At 33.3% G+C, this 20,831-nt stretch overlaps 5 protein-coding genes across 7 annotated transcripts; 2 read left to right on the top strand and 3 right to left on the bottom strand.

Moving 5' to 3' along the window:
* Positions 1–751: 751 nt before the first annotated feature.
* On the bottom strand, positions 752–10,310 carry LOC125072394 (raf homolog serine/threonine-protein kinase Raf). 2 transcript variants are annotated; one of them, XM_047683021.1, is made up of 13 exons: positions 9,673–10,310; positions 8,991–9,182; positions 8,499–8,602; positions 7,298–7,339; positions 6,707–6,824; positions 6,276–6,374; positions 5,656–5,797; positions 4,876–4,988; positions 4,468–4,688; positions 4,098–4,189; positions 3,215–3,405; positions 2,614–2,930; positions 752–2,018 (listed from the first exon to the last, which is right to left on the bottom strand). In XM_047683021.1, exons 1-13 carry the CDS (start codon positions 10,249–10,251, stop codon positions 1,988–1,990), a joined length of 2,241 nt encoding a protein of 746 aa, XP_047538977.1. In that variant the 5' UTR covers positions 10,252–10,310; the 3' UTR covers positions 752–1,987. The 2 variants fall into 2 exon arrangements, with proteins under 2 accessions (XP_047538977.1, XP_047538985.1); XM_047683029.1 differs by lacking the exon at positions 7,298–7,339.
* Positions 10,311–11,246: 936 nt separating this feature from the next.
* On the top strand, positions 11,247–13,348 carry LOC125074822. Of its 2 annotated transcripts, none has more exons than XM_047686279.1 (5): positions 11,247–11,565; positions 11,798–11,956; positions 12,157–12,247; positions 12,642–12,728; positions 12,876–13,348. In XM_047686279.1, exons 1-5 carry the CDS (start codon positions 11,356–11,358, stop codon positions 13,112–13,114), a joined length of 786 nt encoding a protein of 261 aa, XP_047542235.1. In that variant the 5' UTR covers positions 11,247–11,355; the 3' UTR covers positions 13,115–13,348. The 2 variants fall into 2 exon arrangements, with proteins under 2 accessions (XP_047542235.1, XP_047542225.1); XM_047686269.1 differs by having other exon boundaries at positions 11,798–11,989.
* Positions 13,349–13,484: 136 nt separating this feature from the next.
* LOC125074832 (U3 small nucleolar ribonucleoprotein protein IMP3) lies at positions 13,485–15,454 on the bottom strand. Its single transcript, XM_047686291.1, has 4 exons — positions 15,065–15,454; positions 14,518–14,729; positions 14,081–14,256; positions 13,485–13,555 (listed from the first exon to the last, which is right to left on the bottom strand). Exons 1-4 carry the CDS (start codon positions 15,199–15,201, stop codon positions 13,532–13,534), a joined length of 549 nt encoding a protein of 182 aa, XP_047542247.1. The 5' UTR covers positions 15,202–15,454; the 3' UTR covers positions 13,485–13,531.
* Positions 15,455–15,831: 377 nt separating this feature from the next.
* Positions 15,832–17,971, top strand: LOC125073353. The gene is made up of 2 exons (XM_047684156.1): positions 15,832–16,490; positions 16,922–17,971. Exons 1-2 carry the CDS (start codon positions 15,951–15,953, stop codon positions 17,069–17,071), a joined length of 690 nt encoding a protein of 229 aa, XP_047540112.1. The 5' UTR covers positions 15,832–15,950; the 3' UTR covers positions 17,072–17,971.
* A 57-nt stretch (positions 17,972–18,028) lies between these two features.
* On the bottom strand, positions 18,029–20,080 carry LOC125073348 (RNA-binding protein 45-like). The gene has a single exon (XM_047684142.1). The coding sequence runs from the start codon at positions 19,786–19,788 to the stop codon at positions 18,280–18,282; it is 1,509 nt and encodes a 502-aa protein (XP_047540098.1). The 5' UTR covers positions 19,789–20,080; the 3' UTR covers positions 18,029–18,279.
* Positions 20,081–20,831: the final 751 nt, after the last annotated feature.

The following is a 20,831-nucleotide window of genomic DNA, read 5'->3' as shown; positions in this document are numbered from 1 at the left end:
AAAGTGCTTCAATTTAATAAAAATTATAACATATAACTTTTCTAACTATCGAGCCATGTGTATAAAAAAAAGGTTTTTGTTTTTTTTTTACATGTATGATGAACAGATTCATTCTTAACCACTTTAATTTTTCTATTTGGTGATGTCAATAGTTCTTCAACGTAACTATTTCATTATATCAGCTATATAGCTGATCAGAGAGTATTGTTATTGGTACAAGAGAAAATAATATTAAAAAAAATAACTGACCCATTTTTCTAACTACTTATCAATCATGCTCTTCATACAGAGATAATATGGTCCATTGCGTCGGTAGATCTAAGGCCGACGGTCATTATATAATAAATACATAGCTTTGAGGGTTTGTACCACAAATATTACACCTAAGTGGATAGAATACATGGATCTTAGGAAGCACTCTTCTATAAACTCGGTTAACCGACGCTGGTTCATAAGCAGTCCAGCACCGTGCGTTTTCAACTACTTAATTTGTAACCCATCTTGTCTTTTGCCGTGTGGGAAAAGGTCGTAAGAAAAGCTGCATGTTTTGGATGATATTCAGCTGACTGAACTGTTTATATACTATTCAATGCCGGTTATTGAAGCAACATGGTGCTAAGCTCTAAAAAGTTTGGAACAGAATAGGCGACCTTTGACTAGTAAAGTAAATCAATTAACATTACGATTAAGGTGTGATTGGTGTGTTAAGTGAATAAAACATATTTAAATTGAAACAATAATTTATTGTGTTCTTACAATAATTATGCTTTAAATTTATGTATACACAAGGTTCTTAAACCGACATAAAGCTAAGATAATTACAATAATTTATTTACATTTGATACGATTACGAATAAATTACATTCAGTGTTGATAGTCGCATTTCGCTAATATTTTACAAATAATACTTTGATTCAGATATTATGCGTACATTTCCTATTGCTATACAATAAAATTAATCTCAACATTCCAATATCCCTCATACAACCACAACCGGCGTTGTCTTGTGTGACAATATTCAGTCCCAGTGCCATTTGCTTTTACTGTATAACCCCGACTAACCCGACTAAGCGGATTAACAGTGCGTATCTTCGATATCTTCGACTACTTAATATTAAAAAAAAGAGTCATGTCTTAGAAGAGAAGTGAAAAACAAGAAAAAAACACTTATTTATAAAAACAAGACTTCAAGACTATCAACGGAATATCCACATGATGTAACATTCACCAACTTCATGTGACCGACTAAATCGGGGTTGTACCGTAAAACAAAACAACTGCGTATTACCAACAATATTAAAATTATCAATTACATGAGACATTATGAAAAAATATATAAAATTTAAGATATTTAGTTCACAATTATAATTAGCTGAACATACTTATCGATAAATGAATGACATTTCGACTATTGTAACTTGGGAAGGCACTAATCGTCTCGTAGTTTAAATCGAAATTACCTTGATATATTAATTAATAACTCTTAGTCTATAGACAAAAACGATTTGTTCAGCGGCCTCGAACCCACTTCTTACAGTAAGCAGTCGTTTAAGCGTCCATGTTAGTCATACGTTAATAATTGCTCGTTTAATATTTACAATTTTACAATCTACACGTGTGGATCAGTACAGTCGTGATCACGTAAAGTTCGTAGGACCTACGTTATAAGGCTTCGATCTAAAGATACGGAACCTGCGACTAGCCACTCGAATACATTCGATCCTCGCTAGATCCACCGATCCCATCTCATCCGATAGACTGAGCCATATCCATAGCCGAAGTCGAAGTTTCAAGTGATTAGTGACGTTTCAAAAATATCGTTATATATTCAATTTTGTTTTATATGATACATATAAACAAGCAACGGATGAGATCTCGGTGTGTATAAATATTGTATAAATAAATAATATAAATGAATGCGTTGAGATCGTGTGCGCGGGCGGCGCGGGGCGCGGGGCGCGGGGCGCGGGACGCGGGCGGCGCGGCTCTAGGCGTGGCGCTGGTTAGGCACTGAGATGCTGTGGGCAAAAAAAAAATTGACATTACAAAAAACTAATTACATTATATTCATATATTCGATTTATTTCATCTTAAATGGAAATGAAAAATAACGAAATAATAATTATTAGTAGCTCTATAACCAAACGTGTACTTTGATATCTAACAGGTACATTTTTTTTTGAAAACCTAAAGGAGATTATGACTTCGAATTTTTAATAGAATGATATTAATTGATGCGTCCAAAGAGTAAATATATTAATATACCATACATGCATTTTTATGCATTACATTTGATGTTGTTATTATTACTCTAAAACGGGTCATAGTTGAAGTAAAATTACGTATCTTTTCATAAAAATAATAATTTATATTTTTGGATACATGTATGGGATGATAGGGAAAATATATAATATTTAGCAATAGGTGACGAGGTGTTAACTAAGAAAGAAAGAAAGAAATAAGGTAAGTAAATATTCTCATACTCCATAATAGTAATTATTGAATTTAAAATAATCATAAATCAATGATCAATGGTCAGTCACAAGTCTGATTACACTAGAAATGTACTGAGATCCCAAATAGATTGAATTCAATAGAAAATGGGAAAATTACCCGTAAAAGGCAGGGAAGCTCGTATCCGTGTTGAACTGAAAGTTGACGGGCGTCTTCGGCGAGGCGCAGCTGTAGCTCAGGTAGTCGTCCGACGCGTGCAGCTGCCGGTTGAGGCTGGGCTCCGACGCGCTGCGGGTGATCTTGGGCATGGCGCGCAGCATGGACTCCAGCGACGCGAGGATCTGCCGGAACAGCGGCCGCTGCTCGCGGTCGAACTTGATGCAGTCCTCGAACAGGCGCTTCAGGGCCTGCGGGGCGTCCTGCCGCAGGCGCCGCGCGTCGGGCCGCAGCAGCCCGCGGCCCACCGTCCACAGGATCTGCGCACCGGGCACATACACGTTGGCGCCTTGCCGTTCTAACCAATCCCTACATCGCCAATGCGCCACCCCCTTCGGAACTAGATGTTACGTGCTTTGTGCCTCTAGCTACACTGGCTCACTCATGCTTCAAAGGGGAACACGACAATACTAGGATGAGTGTCCGAAGCCCCGCCACCTAGTAAATGGCTGTATGTAAGGCGTACCAATATGTTAAGCTGTAACTCAGGGGCTGTTACTTTATATAAATGTTTAGGTGCGAGCTAAGTAGTTGAAGCGGTGACCTGGTCCTTGTTGTTGAGGTGCGAGTAGGGCAGCTCGCCGGCCATGAGCTCGAACAGCACGATGCCGTAGGCGTACACGTCGGAGCGGAACGTGTAGGGCACGGGCTCGTCCATGCGGATGACCTCGGGCGCCATCCACAGGATGGAGCCGGTGGGCTGCTGCCACTGCACGCCGCCCAGCGTCGACGAGTCTGCGGGCGGGGCGGGACTTTCACTTCTCTTCTAATCGCTCATCGCCGACGGTCCTTCGAGTTCGACGGCATCACCGTTTCGGGGACCTCGTACCGGGAAAGGAGAACTCACCTCTCTCGGGAGAGTTCAGGGAGACGAACGGTGTAAGCGTGTCCTGCGAAAACGCACCTCGGCGGCGGCGCTATGCGGCGCGCGCGGTGCTCGCCCGCGGGGAGCCCCACGCTTACACACGGGGACACTTATCATTTTGCACTTAACGCTTTACGGAACTATTTATCTGTTCTACTGAGTCACCCCCGGTTACGAAGTCAACTCTACGACCGATTCAGTATCTTGTGAATTTCTTCTGAATACTCTTTATTATACACCGATGAGATGCTGAATACGATTGATAAAATCGTGTATAACAGACCTACACGTCACACATAAGACGTCATCCCGTTAGACGTCTTGGTTAGACACATGAATCTTAACATTTTTTTAAAAGAAATTGGTGAAGGAAAATATCAGGAAATGCAGTTTCCGCATGTGCCGGATTAAACTTCGCCCCTCGTGTCTCCATAAATCCGCACTGTTGCACCGTAGTGTAGTGAAAGAAGTTCGAAATCTTCTCTTTGACAGACGAATTTGGAAGTGTCTACTTCTTAAATTTTACTTACAATAAAATATTTACAAAATATGTGTTCCTTACCTGACCACCGTACTTTCGCTGTGGCTAGACCGAAGTCTCCGATTTTAACTGACCAGTCATCTCTTAAAAATATATTGTTTGATTTCAGGTCCCTGGAAAAATATTGAAACCATATTTAAAATAATATTCAGTACTTTGTGGATAAGAGAATCAAGTTCGACTTTTGAAGCAACATTTGAAATCTACCGATATGCTGATATTTAAATGCTGGTGATAGATATCTTGTGTTAATATTTAAACTGTCGCGATATGTATTAAATGTATTATTACGACACGGATTAAAACCGCTAATGTGATTAAGTCTCGTCTCTTGACGACTGACGTAATTCTGAGCAAAACAATAAACGAGGCTCGCGCGTCCGGGCCGCACCTGTGTATGATGTTCTTGGCGTGCAGGTAGTCCATGCCCTGCGCGGTCTGGCGCGCCACGTCGATGAGGTGCAGCATGGGCAGCGGCGTCTCCAGCACGTGCAGGTGCTGGTACAGCGACGAGCCCTCGCACCACTGCGTCACGATGGCCAGCGACGGCTTCGACACGCAGCCCATGAACAGCAGGATGTTGCAGTGCCGCGTCTTGCGGAGCACCGCCACCTGCGCGGATATCGTTACCGTTACCGACACATTTTGCGTTATTTGCCGACATGTTTCAAGAACACCTCACCGTCGAGCTACGAAAGCGTCTAAGCCACGTCGCGGACTATATATCATATAAAATGCTGTTAATTAGTCGGCGAAGTGGTTATATGTTAATGTGATGAAGTGGAGTCCGGTAACTCGCCTCGTTCTTGAAAGCTTGCAGCTGCGCCGGCGTGGGCGTCTTCACGTTGAGCGTCTTGACGGCGACCGGCCCGTGCCAGTGCGCCTTGTACACCGTTCCGAAGCTGCCCGACCCTGGGGACATATTTTCTTAAAATCTTCGCATTTCATTAAATTATTAATGTATGCTATTTTAGTATACTGCACTAAATTTTGAAAGTATCGATTAATTTTTTTATGGTAATTTAAGTGTTGAAAGCCAATGCAAATATTTTCTATGAAAGCTCAGCAGTCTCGATCGTTACAATTTGGTTCTAGCCTTGGTACTGCATCGGTCAAAATAATTGGAAATATATTCTAATATTGATAAGCAAAAGGTGAGATCGTATTGTAATTGCTCGATTTTCATAATGCTTCAAAAAACTGAGTTTCTTGCTTATTTTCTCAGAGCTAACTTTAAATTTAAACTTCAATTAATCTTGGAGAAAGTGAAAATTCAAAAGCGTCAGCACTTACAGATCTACTCACGCCGTTCACGTTTAATCATTATCAGTGTGCAATCAGCACGAGTGAGAGACGCTCGTGTGCGCGAGACAAGTGTAACAATACCAACAACATTTGTTAACCTTATTTTCTTTGATTTTTATATGTCTAGAGAGACTGTCAAAGCTGAGAGAACATCGAAGAAAAAATACTGGCCAAGAGCAACCGGCCACCGAGCACACGCGCAGTGCGCACTAGGAAAGTGTCGCGAGTGTGACGCCCGTTGCGCGGCGAGCGGCGAGCGGCGAGCGGCACGTACCGATGCGCGCGCCGATGAGGATCTCGTCGGCGTGTATGACCCAGTCGTCGTAGCTCTCGCGCGGCGACAGCGCGTGCTTCCACGACTCGTCGGCCGAGCGCGCGCGCGCCCGCCGCGGCCGCAGCGTGCCCGTCGGCGACGCCTGCGCACACACACACTCTCACTGCGCCATGCGCCCTCGCGTCACTACTTTGGATTAGTGGGATCTATGGATATGGCTATGGATTATAAATATAGAACGGGCTGAGGCCGGTCGTCCGTTGAGAGGATGAATAAAATTAATTTATCGTTCGATCACAGTAATGATATAATTGTACCCTCGCCTTGAGTTCTTTTTTAATTCATTTATATGTATCATCCTGTAATCGAATGATCATTTTAATTCGATAAGCGGGCGACTGGACACTTCGTATAAAATTATTCTCTATGTATTAAGCTAGCGCCTGTTTCGCAGAGGTACATTTTATATGGTACAGTTGTACACTGTACCGTTGCCGTCACAAATAATGTAGCTTTCTACGAGTATTTTTTTTAGAATGCTCATTAGTTTCTGAGATTACTGCATACAAATAAACAAACAAATTTTACCTCTCAGTAATATAAGTGTAGATAATCCTAACCTGAGTGCTCTGACTTTGTGGTTGATCGCCCTTGTCTTTGTCGTCTTTGTTATTTCGACTCGACGTTAGGTAGTTGGTTGACTGCGGCGAGTTACTACACTGGAAACAATATTATTGAATATTTATTAAACTAGAAACGGACTATTGATATTTCAGTTGAAAATGACCCTCTTTATAAGACATCACCTTGACCCTAAAAAAAGTTTAAATCACTTTTAACACCATCAATACAGCTTCAACCATGGGCTCTAAGATATTATGTCTCTTGTGTATAATTACATTGAGTCACTCACTCTTCAATCTCTTACGTGATTATGTTTAGCAGAGTTTATCAATATTAAAGTCATTATACAATATTGGTATTCACATGTTTTAAAAATGTTTATTTAATGATTTAATTTTAATATTCAAAGTATCCTTTTAAATGTTACCTGATTCTGTTTTCTCTGGTGCTCGGCGAGGGTCATGGGCCGCTGTACCATATTGATGCAAACATTAGGAGCTGAATTCGATCGGTCCTGCTGATTGAGTGACCGAGGATGTTGTTGCCTAAAATAAAGTAACACATTAGTACATTTTAAACATTTACATATTGTTAATGATGTAAAATATTATTGAACCACATAGCAAATGTACAAACAACACTTGACAACACACAAACGTATGTTAGAATGAAATTATATCTAAATACATAGAAATAATAGCACATAGATATACATAGTTTACAGAAAATGAAATGTGTAACATTTAAATTATTCACTCAACAGATTGGTCAAAAGACAGTAGCAGTTTTGTTGTTGTAAAATTAGATAGTTTTTACATTAAAAAAAAAAATCACACATTTTTATTCGAAACATTGAAAAACAAAATAAACTGTAGCACATGTGACAGAAGTGAAACCTTTTTGCATCTCAGATGTTGCGTATAAAATCGTTGCTGTTAAATTTTATTGTTATCGCTGTCAAATAAGTTCCACTTCAAAAAAACAAAAAGGTTTAAATGTCGATGGAGTCAATATTCACCAGTTAACATCAAACTCCATCTTCTTAGCCGGGGAGGCAGACCTGAACATGTACAATATATTGTATTTAATTATATTTCAAACATATATATAAAACTAATTTTGTTTATTTATTCTTAAATTTGTTTTAAAAAACTATTTTGGATATACAAGATAGAAATTTACATTAAGTTTAGACAAAAAAATTCATTGTAATATTCAATGTCAATAAATGTATATATGCTTATTAGCCTGTATTGTAACAGTTCCCAGTAAGACATTACAGAAATGAGTGAGAAGAATTGACCACTACCATGCGTAAACTGTAATGACACAACTAACTAGATCAAAGGTGGATGCTCTAAATCAAATTGACAACAACCGCTGTCAGTAAAAATTGCCCTAATATTAACATTATAATTTATTTTTAATCAACAATTAGTTGTACTTTTCTCGATGGAAAATATTATCTAGCGAGGCTCCTCTCAGTTCTTATTGTTTGAATCAACATCACAAACTAACTTTACAGTTAATATAAATCAGTTAAATAATGATTCACAAGTTCCTGTAAAATCCTACTTGCTGAACATCAGCTATGCATCCAAATACATAAAATACAAACATATCAAATAGTGGTAAGTTTAATTAAATTAACTTTTAAGTAAAAAGCAATGCTTGTCTTTGTTCAAAAACTTTTAAGTGTTCATCAGATCAAGTGTACATTGTACAGTTACAGTTGGCAGCTGGAAGATTCATTGCATAGGGCCAACCTTACCACACCTAATAAAAAATCTTTGACATTGAATTGACGCAATATCATTGGAAAATGTAAAAATCTTGAATAATGTATTATATTAATTTATCATTATTATAGCAAAAAAGTAGCATTTTTAATGTTGTCAAAGTATTTGTTTAAAACTTATACTCACTAATGCCTAGAAAGCATTAGTTAGTATTTTTTAAAGCTGGCAAAATAACTTTGTGGTTTCACATGAATGAGAACTTATTTTCTTTCTTTAAATACTATTGATGAATCAAAATTCGATATTTAATGCACATCTGATTTAATAATCTTATAATTTTATTCAAATTTATTAACTTATTTTGTGTGAGCTAAACATATGTATATAATTTAACACAGTGATGTTTAAAATCTTACGATATTTGTATTTGTCTCATATTTGACTTTAAGCAGCAATATCTTAGATAATTGTGATACTAACTTATTTTGGTGATAGCTAAAATGTGAAGGTAGGTAGAGGATGCCCGCTTGAGTCTCAGGATTTTTGGCGAGCAATGCTGCATAATATGTGTCAGTCATCCGGACCTGGAGAATTTTAGAACATTAGTTAAGAATAATTTTATATTAAAACTATATTGTTTTATTCCCCATATAAACAAAAATTTAGACATTTTAATTATTGTATAGTATTTCATAAGTTAACTTCAGTGTAACATAAAATTTATTGCAAATTAAAATTAAAACTTTATTTATTCAAATTTGCATTACAATAGTGACGAATTGTACTCAGGTGAAACATAAGATCTACTAGAATATTCCTTCATTAGTCTTTATACATGCTTGATTAGAATTCTTCTCCTACTAAACCAATTGATTAATTTTGTTCATTTTCTTACTAATAAACACATTTAAATTGTCATTGTGTTGTTGTAATAGCCTGTGTTTTTATAAATAAGTTGAAACAGGTACTAACCTGATGGCAAATACTTGGCACTTTGTCTGCACATCTCTGATGAAATTTGAAATTGCACTGAGAGCAATAGAAACCATTGAAGAGCAGCCTCCGACAGCATTCACAGAATGCCAATGTGAAAAATGTCTTACGGGTGAACTGATGTGACATGTGAGACATTATCGGGAGTTTGTCTAGAATTCTAACTGTCACCTGGAATTTTAAATTAGGCTTAGTATAAATTATGAATTAAACTGTACTTATTTGCATTGCATTGTTGTTATTTATTAATTTAGAATATTATTCCCTATAGCACTCAGGATTATTTTAGCTTTCTACCATTATTTTTTTTTTTTGTTTAATTAATTCCCCTACATACAAAGAAACAAATTATACATCTTTATACTATTAGTACAGATATACGAAATAAATCAAGTATGAGTGTAAACTTTTTATTTTTATTTAGAACGTTACTGAATTAAACTAGACATTCCTGCAAGGAACAATGATTTGTCTTTGATTTCAACAAACATATAAAAAGGACAATATCTACACTCAATCACCCAATACAACAGAAATATATTATATGAAATTTAACAAAACTTATGACTTAAAAAGTATATTTTAAGCAATCTAGAGTTATATGAGCACTTTATTACCTTTATTAGTTCAATATTACTATACTGAAAATGAAATCACTGACCTCTTCAGCATCGATCATCGTAATGTCGATATCCCATGGTATACCTTCATTATTGCCTGTCCTAACCACTTCGCAAATTTCACAAGTTAAATTACGGAGTTTAAGCGCCTTCATCAGCGCCTCTCGCAGCGTCACTCCTTCTTTCACCTGCACGCTTGTACGTTGCTGGTTCGGCAGGTGAGCCCTAAGGAACACCTTAGGCTGCCGCGTGAGTGTGTCGTACTTCTTCGAGTCATCTTGCCAAGAATATTCTTCGCTTCGGTCCGGCGAATCACTTTGTAACAGTTCACGCAATGTCTGTTCCCTAAGTTCTAAATTATGCAACTTCGCAGTCAACTCCTGGTATTCCGAAAGATACAGTGAAGGCGGATGCTGTAAACCAGCGAACCTTGCATTTAAAGCGTCAATGTTTTCACGGGTCACATTTATAATACTTTGAATGTTTCTTATTTCATATGTCGGATCCGCTACGTCGTCACTATCTGTAGATGTCGACATATTATCACTGTTGAGAGATAATGCAGGTATATTTCCATTAATTTTTCTTGAACAATTTTCTTTCTCTCTAGTAACTGCCATTTCTTTTCTTTTTATTTTTTCTTAATTTTCTCCGCGCACACTCGCGCAGGATAGATAGATGTTGTTTGTTGCCATTCTTTGATAAAAAAAAATCGTATTAAAAGATTGACCTGTGCTAATGATAAAAATGCCAAAAAAATTAAATAGTCATAATTTTTTTTTTATTTGCATAATTTGCAAACCTGTTGTAAATAAAAAGTCTAAATCGTCTATTTAAATTGTGACTTATTATATTACATTCAATAATTGGTTTAAAAATCGGGTTAAATATAATGGGAAAAATCAAATCATTCTGACAATAAGGTGTATTAGATCGGATAAAAAAAAGTATCTAAATTTATATTTATATATTCAAAAGTATCTAAATTTGCACGCTAAAACTTAACTGTTGTTTCTTTATTTAACCTTTATACGTAATTTTGTTTGTAGTTCCATTAAAATAAAACTTGTGGTTTTGTTTAACTATTGTGATTACAGTTATTAAAAAAAAGATCTATAAAAACGTAATAGTAAGTTAATATGTATTAACCAAACGTATCAATTATTATTCGTGAATTATAGTCAAATAAAATTAATATCATTTTTTTTAATACTCTTGACAATAGTTGACTAAAGAAAGTTGGTGTACTAATTCCACTTTAGCAAATGTGAACATTGCAATGTTGTTTTGTATATCGTTAAACTAATATCAATTTATTTATATCGATTTAATCGTAAATGAATGATGAATATAATAATGCTTAATGTTTAATTCATTAACATTTTAAGTAAAGCGAAAACATCGTTACCTTTACATAAAAGATAATCGATAATCATTAAGTCTTTTAATTCGCTAACTAGTAAAACTATTGATATAATTAAATAGTCAATCGAAACTCATTGTCAATATTATAGTGACAGATATTATGTGAACTGAGTGAAACATAAATGTATATGACACTAAAATGTCTATATATATATATAATATATATACATAACTATTTATTTGTTTTGACAACACTGCTTGGTCCTAAAACTCAAACTTGTTATTATTACTAAATTGGACATAAATTGTTGGAACTTTAGGCCGAAATTACATCAAATATGTAAAAAATAGTGGGCAAAATGACTGACAACATCAATTGTTCTCGTCATATCTCCTATGAGCAATTCAAAATATTAATTGATTTCATGGGACAACACGTAGGGCTTGCAACAGGAAGCGCTCGCACGCTAGAAGCAAGACATAAGTCTAAAAGTTTGTGGAATGAACTAACAAAAATGTTAAACAACACTAGATCGGGTACCAGGAAGACATCAGATGGTTGGAGTAAGGTTTGTCTTAAAATTTAAATATTAAGGGACATATTTTCTAGAAAGTTCACTACCTATAATCACCGATACTTATAAATGTTTCATTTTAGGAAAATTATTCTATTTAAGGATCAATTTAATAAGTAAGCACTTATATTATACAGTTTTTTATTTGTTTAGGTATCCATAATTTCATATTACAGTGTATAATAATTTACAAAATATTTTTTTAATTGAAGTTTGCTGATTGTAGTATTGGAGTGACTTCAAAAATAAACTCAAAAATAAAGTAAGGCTGATCAAGAAGAGAAAGAGACCTGGTGCATCAAAAAATATCATAAATCCTTTGACAAGACTAGAGAAGAGAGCTCTAATTATCTTAGGTCCTCATTTTGGCGGAAATATGTCTAAGGTTTCTGTTGATCCCTTTAATAATTTAATTTCTGTGAGTCAAGCTCTGTGTAACTTATAGAAATTGCAACTTCATCATAGTATCTTTAATCTATTTTTATGTCAAGTACGTAGTGATAGAAATAATCACATGCTTTACTACTTTGCTAGTGTTTTATGCTTTTTTGCATTCTTAAATTGTCTTTTTCTGAAAATTTTCAGTGTCCACCAGAAGTTAAATTAGAGGCTTACCAAGAGAATGGACATGACGATTTATCTTTCATGCACAGTGATTCTAGTGATCGATGCTCAGGTAAGGCATGAAAACTAAAAAAGTTTTGCATTTTAACTATTGCATTGAAATTATTCTTTAACATATCTAACAAATTAAGATAAACATCAGCCAGAAATATTGAAATAAAATAGATAAAGAAATAGATAAACTAAATAACATTGTAAATAAATATATAAGTACTTTTTTTTACTAAAATAGGTTTAATTTTTTTAAAAGCAAACTATAAAGAGGACTCTTGTGGTCTATGCAATAACTTCAATGACGGGTCACATTGTAGGCTTCCTTGTCTTGAGGTCCTTACAGTGGATATGCATTGTAAATAGTGAATACATGTAACAATCTTCATTATTAATACATTTTTGATTAAATAGTTGCTGCGGCTTCGTCATTTATTGTTATTTAACTTTTACAGTTGAAAGAGACAGCAGTATGAGTGAAAATTCAAATGAGGAATTTGATGATGAATCTGAAGAGGAGCCAAATGAACCAACTATACAAAGTAAAAAAAACTTACTTTAATTTTAAAAAAATGTGTACATTTTCTTTAGAAAAAATTAACATTTAGAACAAATTTCTCAAACATATATTTGTTTAATTTTGAAATTAATTATAATTTTTGTATTCAATTTGATGACTCCTTTTGCAGGTATATATCCAAAATGGCTTATTGAGGTTGAGAAAAAACGTGCAGAAGCTGATCTCAGTCGATCAAAGGCAGAAGAAAAAAGAGCAATCATATCAGAAAAAAATGCTGATGCAGCTCTTGTTCAAGCTGAAGCTTTAAAGAATTTAGCAGAAGCTGCAACTGTACAAGCTAATGCACTTGTGAGAATAGCTACTTTGCTAGAAAATCGTGGTGAAAGGGAAAACATACTGCCCATATGATGTGATGATGTCTTGGATTGGACTTATAGCTTTGAATAGTTATAATGCATGTACAGCATTATAGTGGACTTCTAAATAGTTTTAAACATGTAAATAGGAAACAAAGACATTCTAAACACTAAAAACTGCTTATAAAATTGTTTATTTGGAATATTAATGCACAGCCCAAACTATTGAGTCTAGAAAGCTGAAATGAAATGTTGGCCTAAAAGGTTTATTTGATAATATAAACATCCACAGAATGTACTGGTTGTAATATTTCAACTTTAAGGGGGAGAAATGGAATTGGTAACATTGTAAAACATTTACCAGTATGAACTCATGACTGGCAGTTAGCTTGTAGATTAAGTTTGTATATTATAAAAACATATTTTATGTTTCAAAGTATTTATTATTTACAAACTCAATTCTTAAATCTTATAGCATTTCAAAGTCGTCTCTCTGTAACAAAAAATAATCAAACATTAGAGTATAGTATTATAAATTATGGTGAACATAATATGTGGTATTTATTGTTAAGATAAAAATTAAGGTAATTTGGTGTATGGCTATCTGAACCTAGATGGCCTATTTGTATGATCTCAATCAAATAACATAGGATTAAATAAACTTATCACTGAGTTTCTTATACAAAACATTCACCCTCACATTACAAACTTATCTCCATCTCCTTAGAATAGAGATCTTTGTCTATTTACTTGATATATATAGCTAACAACAGGTGACAATCAATTTATATATATATATATTTAAAATAATGGAATTGTGAATTTTTTATCATAAGTGTGGATGTAAAATAAATGTAGATATAACTTAAGTAAAATAAAGTTGTATTGTAAATAAAGATATATTTATCAAGATTTTTTCATAGTTAAGAAAAACTATTAGCAAATTACATTAATATGTTAATTAATTATTGCTGCTAATAGATTAAAATATACTATTAAAAATTATGTATAAACTTACCATTTCATTGTATTCTAACACATGTTTTCTGATAGCCGAACCATCTACCCATGTAACAAAATCTTCTAAAGACCTTGTGACTAAAAATGCTGGATCTTTAACAACTTCTGGACCAACTCTCACATGTCCTTGTTCTATAAACTTTGTAGCTTCTTTTATGGACTCTGACATTTTATCTAAAAATATCATAAATATTGTATATTTGTACCTAATCACAATTATATTATTTGGTTTGAAGGGTGAGTGAGGCAGCGTGTCATGTTGGTGGTACATTGGTGATATGAGGAGGTTGGTGTATTTGCAGAGGGCCCATCTGCAAATACACCAACCTTCCACATAAAAAACAAAAAAAAACTTTAAGATCAAAATTAGTTTTCTTTTTTAATTATGTTATAATTTTTAATGCCATTCATAAATAATATTTTCAAAGTACTTACTTCTAACCATAACAACTGGTAGTCGCCTTCTACAGAAGGCACTTGCTGACACAGTGCTGGCAAGGGCTAGATCCCATCGCGTGGGTATAATTCCCATCTGGTATAGCTTCTCTAGCAGTTGGGCACTTGACTCTGTTCTGAATTCTGTATTAGCATCTAAATCTTTTATCTTATTTGCTAGTTCTCTTATATCCCTTGATAATTTGTTGTATCTGTATGGAAAAAATAGTAAAACCATATTGACATTTGAAGATTAAAAATTCAGCATGTTATAGGGATGGTTTTAGGTAAGCATTATCATAAAGTATAATTGTACAATTTATAGTCGCAGCAACCGGTGGTTGCCAGTATTCATTTAAGGAATGATTGATCTTTAAGCTAAAATATTGTGTAAATAAATTTATTGCAAAAAATATTATTCCTGGATATAAATTAAGCCAATAGTTCTTATTGCTTATTATAAATTTAAAACATATATTTATGACTACTGACACTAAACTGTTCCAAGCCATTCTACACAATAACAAGTAACAACCAATATACTCACTTTGTGTAATCCTCGCGTTTCTGTATAAAGTATTTTTTCATAACCTTAACTTCATTTAAATTATTGTCAACTTTCCATGAAATAAAATCTACTTTTTTAAGCAATTTCTGTTCATGAAATTTAAGTTTTCGTACCATGTTGGTGAAAGAACTTTCACAACATAAAAATGAACAAATTTATCGATGAACACGTGAGTTTGTTTAGTTTTATACAATTAATTGGTTCAAATAATATTTTGAATATCCAAAATCTATACTTCTATTGTATATTTTTTGTTTTTCTTTAAATTGTTATCTGTATCTCACAGTATCAATATAAAATGGAAAAAATAAACTACGTAGAAATAGAAAACCTCGAAGCAAAGCATTAACCTGTTCACTATTGTTTTTGTTTCTGACAGTGGCATTGACAGTTGACACACGGCTACAATCTTTAATAGATTTTACATAGTTGATGTTTTTTTTTTTTAATTTATTTAGTGGCTCGCTGTTTTATTACTTAATATGCTTCTATTTTAATCCATTTGATTTTATTGTGTAATCACTAATTATTACACAATAAAATCAAATGTGTTTCTAAAACATATACAATTAGATTAAATTATTTAAAATTAAAAACAAAGTATTGTTTGTTTAAATATTTGTTTTTTTTTTTAAATATTATTATAGTTATTTTTAAAACATTTTTAATCCATAATAGCTTTTAACTTCCCATGGAATAAATCAATAGAGAGCGACAGTCATAGAGTAATTATATGCATACTTAAAAATCAATTTTCTGTCAAATGTCCAAATGGTAGTTGAAAGAAAATTACAGTATAAAGTATATATTGTTGGTGGGGTGAAATCGTTTTTGTAGGAAACTAAAATAATTCTTGACATCAAACATGAGCTGCACAAATAACACGGAAGCGTTTTCTCAATACCTTCAGTCCATGGTTAAACTGGAGGAACTACAAAAAATGACTGAAGATTTAGACAAAGAATTAGAAGATTCACAAAGAGTGATGTCGGAAATAAAAACGATTTTCAACACTATTCCCAACGTTCAAAATAATATACCACAGCAGAATAACAGCTTAAGACACGAAGATTTGTCGCAATTCATCGTCGCAAGTGTTCCGAAATTAATAATGCCCGATATGCCCGACAGTACTGTAGATATAGATCTCGACAATGTTATTGCATCCATGAAAGGTTACGCCGAAGATTTAAGGAAAAACTTTGTCCTCCCTAATCCACAACAAGAACACCCAAATAAAGTATTTGAAAATCTGGACTTAGATCAATATGCTTCTAGTCTGGATGAACTATCAAAACAGTTAACGAACATGAAATTAAATAAAAATGGAGAAGGTATTAAGAGGAACAAGGAATTAGAAGCTAAGCTGGATCAGTTATGTGAGGATGTCAATATGTTCACAAAGGTATTTTTTTTCATTAATTAGTAAATGGGGTATTAACCATTTTGTTGTAAATATTTGTTTATTTTCTTCTTAGTTTTCTTTGAAGGTTTTATTTATAACATTGCATTATTATGTGGGAACAAAAACATCAAAGCCACACTAATTGAACTGGAAAGATGTTAGCTGATTTTGAATAGTAAATTATTATAAAGGAATATTAGTAATATTCCTTATTCCCTTTTCAATTTAAATTTTAAGCCTGTCCTTTGAGTGGGGACAACAATAGCCCAAGGGGTCTGGATCGAACCTATAACTATTTCATTGTTGTCATTTGGTAATTGTGCTATTGACAGTAAATTTAAATATATAAGAAAAGACTAACACATTACAATTAAATACTCTTTCTATATAATCCTGTATGGTAATTCAATCAGAATTTTCTTTATTCACAGATGGTTCAATCAAAGGCAAAGCTAAGTGAGAGCAATAAAAGCTGGACTACAACACACCACAGCAACATGGCACTGCAATATGACAACATGATAAATAAACTGCTGCTCTGCATCAACGAAGTAACATATTTAATGAAGAATAAAAATTAACTGTAATCTCATTGTAATCATGAATACAATATTTATAAATCTCAATGTTGTTTATACAAAATGAAAACAATTTAATATAATATCTACAAGTTATAATTTACATTTAATAGTTTTATACTCATAGACTTTTAAAATTACTAACTCTGTACTATTAATGTTTATGTTTTGCATAACAAATGATATAGAATGTACTTCAAAACTGCTAAATTTTTGCATAATTAGTTTTAAATGTAATTATTTTTTAAATAAAAACAATAAATGTAAAATTATTTGGTAAAATTATTGAATTTATAGATTTAGCCTATGTAATTTACTGTCTTATTAGTGTATTTGCTAATAAGGCAATCTTAAGGTACTGGGTTCAAAACCCAGACCAGGAAAATAATCAGTTTTATAAAGTTATTCTTGTTAAGTAATTTTGTAGTAGCAGCCCAATCTGTAAACTTACATTGTTTACCCTCCTTTCCTAAAATTGTTTCAGACAGTTAGGATCATCAAAGTTAGTTATTAGAGTAGTACTATAAAAAGACATGCATTACCAAAATTGGGATATCATTAATGTTATTTAATTTAACCTTTATTTATAATTGTAATGGTACATGTAATTGTAGCTAGTGAGTAGGTTAAATGTTTAATCTTAGGTTATCTCTGTGTAATTAATATAAGTATGTATATATTGAATACCTTTTACCTTTCCAAACATATATTTGCTTATTTTAATGGCTATTAAAAATAATATTTAATATTATACTGATCTCATTGTATTAATATAATTAAAATGTTACATTTTTTAAAACTTCTCAAGTTGATAAGCGAGACATTTTTTCCAGTGTTATTTGTAATAACTATATTGATGTTTATTATGGATTATAAGCTAAGACCTGAATGTTAAATAAGATTAAGTTGCAAATTTATAGATTATATAGATTTATTAAATGGGTATAAAAAAATACTTGCAAGGATTTTATTTATAAATTTAATATCTTCATTCCAATTCACATTATTTGAAGAAATATGGAAGAAATTAAAATAAGAGAAAAGAAAGAAATATCAAGGATAAAAGGGAAGAACTAGTATTAATATTATTAGAAAAATATATTAAAATATTTATTTAAATTCATAATATGTACTTCTTTTAAAAATCTCCTGTCAATAAAGTCCAGCCATTTAAATTGTTGTCAAGTAACAAGTGACACACACATATAACACTAGTCTTTGTCATCAAGTCTCATTCTCTTTTTGTCCATATCATAGTCTGTATTTTCACTTTGATCATTCTTATTTACCTCATGTCCATCACTAAAAGGCTTTTCATCTGCCTCCAAAACTTTTAATTTGATACCAGCTACTATTGCCCCATGTAAAGTACACATAGCTTCTTGTGCGCTACTCATAGATGCATATTTTGCAAAACCAAATGTTTTGTTAGGTATAGTAGACACATTAATGAGATCTCCAAAGCGGCAGAACACATCTTGTAACACTGACATTGGAGGAGGTTGAGGTTTACAAATAATGAACAACCTTTGAGCAACTCTGCTATTACTATCAGCTATAGGCTTAGGAGGTGGTAAATTGACACTGCAATAATTAAGATCTTGTGATTCCCTTGCATTGGATTGACCTGTGGTTGCTGCACTAATTAATGAGGATGCTTTGGCTATAGCCTCGGCTAATTGCTTTAGGTCAGGGGATCCAGAATCAACTGCATGTTTGAAATTATTAACAATATTTCTCAAATCACTAGTAGCTCTGAGCAAAGGATTTTTATCTGGTTTTACAGACAATATCTCCCCAGATGGAAATTCAAAATTATCTAATCGTTGAACAGCATAAGCAGCATTTCTAGGTTCTTTATATGTTATTGTAGCTTTTGAAATTCGATTAAATTCTTCCCATGAATACTGAAATTGAACCATACCTGGGATAATGTTAAATAATTGTTCAATATATTTCTGTGGTAATTTCGGATTACAAGTTGCAATTACAATGTTAAAATCTTCTGATTCAGAATTGGAATTTTCATATTTTAATTCAATTTCAGAACAGTTTTGTGAATTATGCCGGTCATTGTAATTATTAAATGTTTTTTTAGATGTATGTGAATTCATATTGGCATTATCAAAATCTAGACTATTCCTACTGCGTTTCAAATCATCTCGTGGGGTAGCAAAAACTGGTTTATATTTGCTGTCACACTCCTCAAAAGCTTTCGCAGCATCATAGAATCGTTTATATTGAACATAAGCAAAACCTTTGCATACTTCTGTTACTTTATCTCGTTGCAAGAATACAGACTCCACATGACCGAAATTTGAAAAATGATGTCTTATTTCAGTTTCGTTAACATCTCTATGTACTTTAATAAATAGTCTTTTGTACCTTTCCTCATTTTCGCTCTGCGTTGTACTTTCGTTTTTGTTAACTGCAACCATGACTTTAGTAGGTTTACTGTCATTGTTTAATATTTTCATGTGCAATTCTTGTATAGCAGCAGCTGCTGATGAGGTCTTAGTATACTTTATATACGCAACACCCTTAGACTCACCAGTGTTACGATCTTTAGGCATGTATAAATCTTCAATAACACCAAATCTATCGAATCTTGCTCGCAAGTCTTCCTCACGTAATTGTTTATTGCATACAACGAAAATTCTAGAGTAAGGGGGTTTTTCTTCTCTTCGGTCGGGGCCACGCATTTGACTATTTAAATTCATGATTGTTTTAAGGGTAGAAATAAGTTTGGTCTCGTCACTTTTCCAGTCAAACAATACGGTCAATCGTCACGCTCTAATCAATGGTATTTCCTCATGTTTTAAAGTCAACATAAATAATAAATATATTTGTCTTTCGTATTTCTCTAAATAATTTGATATCATATCTTCACACAAGAATATGAATAGACAAAACAATTAATTTACAGTTACGTCCCTTCACAATTCACGAAAAGTATTTATATTTACCTACCAAGTACCAACAGTTGTGCATGTACCAATTGGCTATTACCAGTGTTACTATACCACAGACAGATCACAGATGTGATTACTGATTACATTCTCTTTGCCACAGATAGAGAATGGTACGTTTATTACACCGTATCGAAACAGACAGATATTAAGAAGCAACTAGCGATTCGCCTCGGCTTCACATGGGTGCAATGCTTATATTAAATATACTACAGCCTTACAGCGTTCATAACTTTTTTGTCATTAGACAATACAAACCGTTATGTCCCCGCGTTTTCAAGCTGTAACATTTTTTAAAATATTCATTTAAATTTCATGCTGTAAAGGGCCATATTGATCTATATTAAGTAGCACAATGTATATAAAGTACTTCATTGGATAAGGATTAATGCTGTATTGCTTAAAATAGTTTCAAAAATAAGTCATTATTTCTCGTAAAAAGTAAACGATAAAAAATTGTTCTTGTAGGTTAAGAGCCAGACATATAGCATCGCGGACCGCTTTTATTAAGACCTTTTTGAGTTGTTTTAATACTGTAGTACATTATTTTGATCTATCTCGTAGGGTTCAGTCAACAATGTAAGCAAAAAAAAGTGTTTTTTACGACATAACTTTAGAAACCTCTAAAATTGTCAGTGTTTGTTTATTATATTGTGCATGTGTTATACATATAAACCTTCGTCTTGAATCAAAAACCTCATCAAAATCCGTTGTGTAATTTTAAATATTAAAGCATACATACACAGGGACAGTAAGCGAATTTGTTTTATACTATGTAATGATGAGTTATAAAT

This window comes from Vanessa atalanta, chromosome 2, assembly GCF_905147765.1.
Source record: "Vanessa atalanta chromosome 2, ilVanAtal1.2, whole genome shotgun sequence".
NCBI classification, from domain to species: Eukaryota; Metazoa; Arthropoda; class Insecta; order Lepidoptera; family Nymphalidae; genus Vanessa; species Vanessa atalanta.
Note: the sequence above shows the minus strand (reverse complement) of the source record. Positions and strands in the feature narration are given on the sequence as shown.